This window comes from Mastomys coucha, unplaced genomic scaffold (assembly GCF_008632895.1).
Source record: "Mastomys coucha isolate ucsf_1 unplaced genomic scaffold, UCSF_Mcou_1 pScaffold12, whole genome shotgun sequence".
NCBI lineage: Eukaryota > Metazoa > Chordata > Mammalia > Rodentia > Muridae > Mastomys > Mastomys coucha.
The window spans coordinates 49,775,842-49,786,370 of NW_022196894.1; the positions used below are offsets into that span (position 1 = coordinate 49,775,842).

At 38.2% G+C, this 10,529-nt stretch overlaps 1 protein-coding gene across 4 annotated transcripts in view; it reads left to right on the forward strand.

Moving 5' to 3' along the window:
• Window positions 1-10,529, forward strand: part of Cblb (Cbl proto-oncogene B) — a 177,326-nt gene that overhangs the window by 166,106 nt on the left and 691 nt on the right. For all 4 annotated transcript variants that reach the window (XM_031364060.1, XM_031364057.1, XM_031364058.1 and 1 more), the window contains one exon: window positions 7,659-10,529. This exon is cut by the window's right edge and continues 691 nt beyond it. In XM_031364060.1, the coding sequence (XP_031219920.1) occupies window positions 7,659-7,918 (260 nt within the window). In that variant the 3' untranslated portion in view covers window positions 7,919-10,529. The remainder of the gene's footprint in view (window positions 1-7,658) is intronic.

Sequence of the window (10,529 nt, forward strand, 5' to 3'; positions counted from 1 at the left end):
AAAAAAAAAAAAGAAAGCTACAAGGCACTTCAAGTGTGTTCATTCTTCTCAAAGGAAGTATTTCATAGGTTAAAAAAGTGAATGTTGCCATTGGCAAATTTACTGAATGATTAAGTGATAAAACACATAGCTCGTGTCACTAATAGTTATGTGTAAGTTTTATAGAATTTTGATGCCACTTTTCGCTTAATGTATATTTGCTGCAGTTTGAATTCCTTACATATTCCGTAATGCCTGTTCTTACATAAAGCCTTACCCTTGAAGGAGATTATTTATATCATTAGTAGTTAAAAGGTACTTCAAGGACTTGAAATGGTGCTAAGATGTCTGTGGCTCCCATGAAAGGATTTCATTTCTGAATATCCTGACAAATTAAGGAGGTGTTGTTATAAGGGAGGAAATGAGCAGTGGAGCTTCATCCTTAGTTTATTTTCAGCTTAATGGAAAATTGAAGGACTGTTGAACAGATTGTTATATTAGTAATCTCTTTGGAGATTTCAGCTGGAAATCATAGCTGTCATTCACACAAGGTGTAGAGATGCATTTAAGTTACCGTCAGGGATGGCATAAATAGCCATTAACACTTAAGTTTCCACGATGGAAATGTCACTGTCGTTGATCTCTACCAGTTCAGCTGATGGTTGATACCACTTGAAAAACCTTCCACACACAGCTCCAGTTTAAAACCTCAGGGCTGAAGTGTTTTTCCACAAAGATCTGAAAAGTGTACCGTGCTCCATTCTCTGTATTCTAAGCACAATATATGTGAGATTTTTCATGTGTTCATGTTGCAGTGAAAACCTTATGTGAACTCACCTGTTGATTAAACAGAGTCCAAGATGGTAGTAATTCAACATCACAATGTAAATAGGCTCCAAAATTAATTGACGGTGCTTATATTTGAATAACAAGATTGTAGCATATTTTATGACTTTATTCATTCTTTATTCAGTTGAATTCACATTATTTCTTCTAATTATCAACTATATAGAACATAAGAAAATTACTAGTCAAAGAGTACTCATGCTTATTCCAAGAATTGTACTCATTTACTAAATTACTTTAAGTCTATATCCCTAGACTATATGTACATGTTATGTAATACTTATTAAACATTTACTATAGGACACAAATTCTGATAACTATTTTAGGAAGCTAGAAATGAGAATCATGTGTATCATTTAATATACAAAGTATATTATACATAGTAATTTTTATGTAGATATATAGATGATATTTTATATTATGTATATGCTGTTATATACTTTAAACATAGCTGTATATGTAAATATAAATAAATGTGTACAACTGCAGTTAGCTTAATTTATAGAGTAAGGAAAAACAGCATGTTTTACTAATCTGCCAAGGATCCCACACCAACAATTTTAGTAAGCTATAGAAACATTTATTCTTTTATTGTTAGTGAAGTTTGTGTTGTGATTCCCATAGTAGCCAAGCTAAAACCAAGCTAGGATATAATCCAAAATCACACCTTCCTGTCCTGTGGTTGCTGAAGCACTCATGAATCTCCGACTTTCTGCTGTCTGTTCAAGGTTGCTTTGGTTCCATGAAATCCCTGAGCTTTCACAGGAATATTGAGGTTATTCCCTCACTCTGTGAATATGATCATGGGTCTTTTGACTGCAGTGTGAATCCACAAATGGGTTTGAATCTATAGAACAATTTATAAATTATAGACATCCGTAGTCTGTAAGTCCATGGATATGGAGAGTTTTCCTTTTTGTTCTACATGTCAGTTTCTTCAATTATTGATTTATAACTTAAACCATAGAGCTCTTTTACTTCCAGAGTTGGGTTCATTCCTGAATGCTTTATCTGTAGCTTTTATGGGTTTTATATCACTGAGTTGCTTATATGTGGAAAGCTACTAATTCTTATATGTGGGCTCTGCATTCTGCCACAACATTGAATTAATACTAATACTGTTTTGGTGGACTCCTTAGCTTTTGTGTACAAAAATCATGTACACACAAAAATCAGTCACAAGAAGTGTCGGTTTAACTCCTCCCTTCTTTATGTTTATGGCTTTTGGGTTGTTTCTTGTTTAGATATTCTGTTTGAAATGTATGGTTCTGTACTAAATAACCTGGTGGCAATGGGCCCCTGATCTCAAAGAAAACACGTGCAGCTTCTCTCCATTCACATTAATGTCATCTAGGGGTTATGTACTTAATTTGTACTGTGTTGAGGGGTTTTATCATAAAGAAGTGTTGAGTGGTATCAAATGCTTCTCATGAATCTACTGAGATCATATATGGTCATATGACTTTCATATTTTATTCTGTCAGTGTACTGATTTCCATATGTTGAGCTATCTTTTAACTATGGAACCAATTTGAATAATGGGGAATAAACTTGAATCCCAGGGATGAAACCAGTGTGCTGGTAGTAAGTGATCTCTGTGACTTACTAGTGAGTTTGATTCATGGAACTTTGGTGAGAATATTTGTATCTGTGTTCATCAGAAATATCAGTCTCATTACCACCATTGTTCTCTCCATATTCTGTGTCTTCATGGTTCGTTTGACCCATTTTACATGTCTACAGATGTATATCTCTGGGTTTACCTGTGAATTAGCCTATGTTTGTAGGAATTTCTATGACTCATTTCTCTGGCTGATATTGCAGTGTTTCATTTTCCCTTTCTCACTTGCTTTCCCAATTAAGCTGTCTGGAAGCTTATCTCAGTTAAGTTTCTGGAGAAGCAGGCCATGGTTCAATTAGCCCTTACCAGCACTTATTTCTGCTGAAATTCTTGTTGTTTCCTTCCACAGACTACATTAGGTTTAGGTTTGTTCTTGCTTTTCTAGGTTCCGGAGATTACTGGGATATATGTTTACTTGAGGGCTTTTTGGATTTGTTGGAATTTTGGGGTTTTATTGTTTGTTTTTGTTGTTGCTGCTGCTGTTGCTACTGCTATTGTCTTGTGGGTTTTTTGGTTGTTTGTTTGTTTGCTTGGTTGGTTGGTTGGTTTTTGTTTTTTGTTTGTTTGGTGTCCCTGTTTCTGTTCCCACCCCCTACCCACCCATGCCCAGGTGAGGATCCTCACAACATGTTTTTATACCTTTGGATATCCCTTGTTACTATTTCACATGTTTTGTCTATTATGTTTCCATTTTCATTAGTGTTGAGAAATTTTAGAATGCTCCTAACTTCTTCATGACCCACTTGCTTGTTAAAAAGAATCTTCCGTTTCTATGAATTTTTACAATTTTCAGAATGCTTTTGTTGAGTCATATGTTATTCCATTATGATCAGAAAGAATAGAAGGTACCATTTGAGTAATTTTCAATTTGTTGACTTAACATAGGCTATTCTAGAGAAAGTTTCATGTTCTGATAAAATGTCTGTTCTGCAACCATTGGATAAAGAATATTCTGTAGGTGTTATTTAAATTCATTTATCGCTTTCACAGTTGAGTTCTGGTGTTTGTTAATATCTTTATCTGGATGATCTTGACAGATTCAGGATGTTGAAATCTTGTCACCATCTGGCCTTCCATAAGCAATGGCTTTGTTATATAAAATTGAGTATTCTGATAATAAGTTCATATAGATTCAGTCATATTGCCTTGTTAATTGGCACCTTTATTATAAGGTGACTTTCTTTGTCTCTTCAGGTTTATTTTTAGATATAAACGTAGCCAGTCCATCTGTCTTAAGCTTCCGTTGAGAACATCATTGACCATCCTTTACTCTCAACCTGTTTGTGTATTTACTAATGAAGTGAGTTTGTGTTTGCATGACTCCGGGAACTGACTTAACTGGGGAGTGAGAGAAGGAATAATGACAGACACACAGACATACAGAAAAGCTGGGATCAGGTGGCCTGAGACTCTCTATATGTTTACTATATACAGTTGAACACGGAACCAGGGTTATTATATAAAACTATAAAACTAAACAAGGAATTGGTGTAGCTAATCTCCATAGGAGCTGTTTCTGTAGGTGAACAGTTCTTAGACTGTTTACATTTGGAGACAGCTACAGTGAACATCTTCTGCACATACTGTCAACATTCACATTCAGACCTTAGAAAGCTCTCGTCTTGGAGCCTCACTAGGGCAATCTTTGCTACTCCTGTAGGGCTGAGGCATTGGAATCCTTGACGTGGCCATACCCAAGTCAAACAATACACATTTATTGAGGACTTCACTAGCTCCCTACATACTAGCTTTCCTATCTATTGTTGGAAATTGTTTTACTCTCGTGTGAGTGAGTGCTTGTGTGTGTGTGTGTGTGTGTGTGTGTGTGTGTGTGTGTGTGTGTGTGTCTTAGACCTATTACTTTATCCTTGTTTGCTGATTCAATGTGCTTGCTCCATTGTTTTATGGTGTATGTCCTCTTCAGTGGAGTTTCCCATTTCACATATTTTCATGATGGTGATTACATTTGTTTCACCTCAGGGTGTAGGACTTCTTACACATATTTGGAAGCTGTCTCTAGCAATCAGAGACTTTCTGAATGATTGCTGTCTTGGAAGGTCTTGGTTCTCTGGATGGACATTGTCATCATGGCAAGCATTGTTTTCTTTCAGGAATCTGAATATATCCCTTAATGCTTTCCTGGCCTAAAAAGTTTCTGCTCAAAGATTCACTGTTACTCTGATATGGTGCCTTTAAGTGTGACTTTGATCTTTCCAGTGGTAGACTTAAAATCGTTTCTTTGTGTTTTATAGTTTGGACAGTTTAATTGTAATGAGTTCTTTGATGTTCATTTCTGGTCATGTTTATTGGGATGCTGTACATATCCTCTACCCGAATGTTTGTATCTATCTTCAGATCATGAAAGCTTCTGCTATTAGTCATAGGTTATCAGTGAATTTTTTTGCCCCTGATGAAATTTTTCTCCTTACTTTCAGGTATTCTAAAATGTCGATTTGGGCTTTTCTGTTGTTTTTTTCTTTCGTTGTTTGTTTCTCATTTACTAGTGTGCCAGAGATCTTGAGGGTCTTATGCTTTTGTTGGGAGCACAAACAGGGTGCTTCAAAAGACACATCTTCAAGACCTTGCTTCTGCCCCTTGATTCTATGAGCTGCTGACATTTCTATTCTGAGCTCTGTGTCTAAGATATGCTTGGTTCTCTTTCAGAATCTCACTTTGCATTTCTTACCCCTGTTGCCCACATTGTCTTCCTCATTTCACTCACCTGGTGACTTTGATTTTTTTTTTGAGCTCTGACTTTTTTTTTTCTATTCATTCTTTTTAAATTCTTTTGTAAAGTATTTTATCTGGGTATCTTTCTTTGAATCTTGCTGGAGTTAGGTTTTTCTAGAGGCAACATATTACTCTTTGTTTCTCAAATATTTATGTTCCTATTTTGAAATTTGTACATCTTGTTAATGTTTTTCCTACTTTTATATGGTAGTCTTATTAGAGGTTGGGCCTTTGATATTGTCCCATCCCCAGTGCCTATCAACTCATGTTATATTTATACAGGTCATAAGTATTGGAGATTTTATGTGTACAGCTTTCCTTTTTATGTATAAAAGACTGCTTCATAGCAGGTGCCCTAGTCCTCTGGCTCTTACAATCTTTCTATGTTCCCCTTCCTCAATGTTCCCTGAACCTTAGGCATTTGTTTAATATACAGTGTTGCCTCTGAGTCTAGCTGGTCACCATCTCTCCTCAGATTCTTATGCAGTTGGGATTAGTGAGTTTGGGCACTGTATACGTATTGTCAAAATCAGGTATACCAGTTGTCTGTGCATCACACAGGAATAGAGACCTACTAGTTATTTGCCAGGTAAAGAGGTATGGGCAGAAGACAGTATGAGGAGCTCACTTTTTATGAGTATAGAGATATTCATGAAATTGAAATGGTGGTGGTCCTTGTATATTGGGGTGGGAGAGTAGAAATCAGCACGGAACCTGTGGTGTTAATTCTGCTTCAAGCAAGGGCCTGAGACATTAGTGACATCAGCAGTTGTGAGGAGTTTGCAGGACCTGTTCTCCAGCCAATAAATAGTGAGGGCCTAGATGCTACACAGGGACATATAGTTAATTACAGAGGGAAAACTAATGGAGATTTTGACAAGACACAAGTCATAAGTTCTTTATACAACTATAATATATATTATCTACAGCTACACTATTTATAAATGGGAATTTTTCTGTAAGACAAGAAAAATTAAAGTAGGACTATTATCAAGTTTGATGTAGAAACAAAGAGAGGTTTTTATTTATATGTGTTGTATTGACCCTCCCATATCTGTTAATGGAATGATTCTTTTACAAGTTACCATTTCATGCAAAAGTGCTGTAATTGATCAAAAGTGACCAAAAGAGGTAATGTGGCTGGTAATTTTTATGGTTTGATTTTTATTTGACATTCTAGCTTACACTATCATCTGAAGCTATTATGGGAGTTGACAGGGCCAGAAAGAACAGGAAGACAATGACACTTATTGAAAAATGTTCAATAAGTGTCATTGTCTATGTGTGGCTCTGCTGCTTCCTAAACTCTGCACTTCTAAAATGCACTAATGTATATAGATAGGCAGATAAACGTGTTCTGTGTAGGTAGCTATCCCATGCCCTGGGAATTGGTATAGTAGCTTATAATTAATTTTCTTTGTTCTCAAGAGTCCTGTATGTTCATGGGTGCCAATGTTATTGGTTTTTATGAGGCTATTATCCGGGATGGGGATATGAATCAGTAGATGGTATACTTTTTGTACAGCTGTAAAGGACTGAGTTTCGATCCCCAGAACTCATTTGAAGCCAGATCTATTAGAATGCGCCTGTAATCTCAGCTCCTACAGTGGACTGGGAGTAAGAAACAGGAGTATCCCCAGAATCTCATAGGCCATCCTACCTGCCATATGGGGAGATGAACCAGAGACACTGCCTTGACAAGGCGGAAGGCAAGGACTAACCCACGGTTGCCCTGTGACCATCACATGTGGGTCATAGCTTGTGTGTACCCACTCTCACTCTCATCCACACAGATATAGACACATCTACACATACTGCTGCACACATTTAAAAGAATGAATTACCTCTGGGGTCCTGAACCGTAAGCCAATCTCCTCCTGATGCTTTTTTCCCTCTGCTTGCGTTTTCTTAGGCAAAAGTTCCTGCATCCGAATCTAAAGTGTTTGCTTGAGCAAAGCCACAGTTAATTTGCTCAACCTGTTGACTAACAGTCAAACCATCTGCTGCTTTTGTTTCCTTTTTCCTTGGAATAAGTGAGGTGCAGCAAATTAACTTGAAAAACCAGGAAGGAGGAAACCCTACACTGTATTTCTTGGAATAGCTCCTCCACTAGAACATGAGTAGGACAGAGATCATTTGGGGACTATTCTGCACTTTTAAAATTGTGTCATAGGGGATATTTATCCCCCTTGTAGGAACCTCTCATCTCTCCCTCTCCTCTTCCTCCTCCTCCTCCTCCTCCTCCTCCTGCTCCTCCTGCTCCTCCTTCTCCTCCTCTTCCCCTCCTCTTTGTAGCCACAGTCTGTGCCACATGAAATAACATTTGCCATTCTACAATAAGCTAGCCAACAAATAAAAATAGTTGTAAAGAAAATGAACAATAATATTTAACATAATGTATTGAAATAACAATGTTGTACTTCTGTAGTTTTCGTTTTTATCCCACTGTTTCAATGGTATCTGTCTTTGACAATCTCCACAGATGGTTCGCAAGCACCAGCTAGACCCCCCAAACCACGACCCCGAAGGACTGCACCAGAAATTCATCACAGAAAGCCTCATGGGCCCGAGGCAGCATTGGAAAATGTCGATGCAAAAATTGCAAAACTCATGGGAGAGGGCTATGCCTTCGAAGAGGTGAAGAGAGCCTTAGAGATTGCCCAGAATAACGTGGAAGTGGCCAGGAGCATACTTCGAGAATTTGCCTTCCCTCCTCCTGTCTCCCCACGTCTGAATCTATAGCAGCCAGGGCACTAAAGGGCAGTTAACAGATATTCCAGGAGTATGAAACAGAAGGACTGAGAGGGAATGCAGGAGCCACCATGTCTTTCTGTGTGGCATCTCCGGAAAGCAGCCTGGAGTCCAGCTGCTCTGGTTCCTCAGCTTCCTTAGCTGCCCACACTGCAGCTTCTGTGTTTGTGTTAGCCATACTTTGAAATCAGGGTTGAACTGATAAAATAATTTAAAGACGTTTACTCCCCCTTGAACTTTGAATCTGTGAAATGCTTTTCCTTGTTTACACGTTGGCCGAATTGCAGTTTGTCTGTTTTTGATTTCTGTACTGTGTGCCTGACAGGCCCTTTGCAGAGTTGGTCAGGTCTGCTGTAAGTTTTTCCATGCCTGCCCTTGTGCCCACATCGGCGGCTAAACCATCTCTTTGTGTTGCCATCTATCTGGGTCCCACCTTATGTCCCCAGGTCCATTTCCATTTCTCCTATTCACAAGGCATGCTAGTCTGAAGGTCCTGATTTTTCAGTGTTTCAAACTAGTGCAGAAAGAAAAAGAAAAATGTGTGTGATCTTGTCTTCACTACTGAGTCTTTTCTTTGGGAAACATCACTGTTGAGAGGTGGGGGAAAAACCTGAATGTAAAAAGCATTTATTTGTCAATAAACTGCCTTTTGTAAGGGGTTTTTATATACTATAAAAGAGCTTCTCTTGTTAGTTTAAGTTCTGTGACCTTTAGGTTTCCGAACTCTCCCTCCCGTCCACCCAGGAGTGTCATGATGCTGTAAAAGTGACTGCTGCAGATGCAGGAGAAAAAAGCTTGCATGAGACAGTGTTTGTACTACAGTACCATAATGAGATCCCCTGATATTTATGCCTGCATCACTTTCAGGAGAGATGGTTTGACCACCGCCTTGAAATATGTTAATATGCCTTTAGATAAGGTCATGGACATACTGCCTTTCAAACCAGTGGAATCGAGCCCATTTTCTATTTTATGATGTCACCCTGGCTCCTCACAGTGTGGGAGCTCCCTAAGGCACTGATGACTGTTATGTATCACTGGTACTGCAGGCCTTGTAACTTGCAAAACTTTTAGTACCCTTTCTCCAGTCATGGTAGGATTCCTGTTTACTCTGTGGGTTTTGTCATTGACTGTTCTGTGTTGCCCCATCCAGTCAGATGAAACAGTGCTTACTTTTAATCTACAGATATCTTTTGACCATCTGTAATGTGCTTTGCACTCCTGTTGGCTTTGAAAGCACAAACTCTCACACATGGACTCCACAATATTATTTGTGTAGATGCGTTTGGTGGTAAATGTCTCCACTCTGATGGATGAAGCTTCAAAGACTGACGTGACGACTTTAGACCTCTGTGACAATTTCAGGTTTTTTGTTTGGTTTGGTATTTTTTGTTTGGTTGGTTGGTTTTGTTTTTGTTTTTTTGCATCCCTGATAGTGGGGGGGGGGAGAATAAAAACTATATCCTTGCAAAAATGCTTGAACCACATTTTGATAGTTTTTAAACATGGATTTAGTTGTAGGTTTGTATGGCTGTTTCTTACCACTCTTTACTCCACACCCAGTCTCGCATACAGAGATGCCTCAGATAACCACTCATCCTGACAAAGGACAACAAGATTGTACATCAGACAGATCCAATGGAGCTGCCATGGTACAAGACTCATAGACAAAGCTCTGTTTATCCAGGAAGGGGATCCAGCACATTCTTTTGCAGTCTGGCTTTCATGGAATGAGACAGGATTTGAGGACTTATAGTCTGAATATTTTAGGTTTGTTCGGATGGTCATATGTTGCTTCTGTTACCAGAGAGGTATTTTTAAATGTTTTTCTATCCTATATCTAGGAAGAGGGATGAATACAAGTTTTTATATTTTTTGCAATTGGCTGTTTGTTATTTTATTATCTGCTCTTACCTTTTGTACTTGTTTTACAAGTTCTGATGTCATACGGATACAGTGATATTTTGATATTTTGGGCTTCATGTAACTTACCAACAATCGGCAGAGCCTAAAACCCAGAGTTGCCCCTTTGTTGTCCTAACACTGTTAAAACATCCTTAAAAGATGAGAGGGCAGGTTTACAACAGGAGCACTGGGACCCACAACATATTCTCCTCCACTCTCAGATAATACAAGAGATTTTCCTCAAGAATTTAAAAGCTAAAGATGTGCTGACAGAGTTTATTGGAACCTGCGGTGTAGGGAAGTGTAAATAATTTTCTGAATTGTACCAAGATCCCTACTGCATCCATTCAGTAGCCACTGCTGGATTTCTCATCAAGGAAAGTGAATCTCATGAATCACTTTATGCAAGACAAAGCAAACAAGATGTGAAAACTCACAAAATTTGTTTGAAAAAAGTAGATGAGATTATTTTTCATTATGAAAAGGGACTACTAGTTAATACTTTGAAATGCTCCACACTTTGTTCCCTCTGATCCAGAAATTGAAATGTGCCCCCCAATGCTCAAGATTTGATAGTAGAATTACCCTTGAACCAGTATTTTATATAATCTATACAATTAAAACAAACCATGGCTAATTGTAACTCCTACCTGGGATCTATCACCAATGATATTCCAATCATTGTTTTTCCAGAATT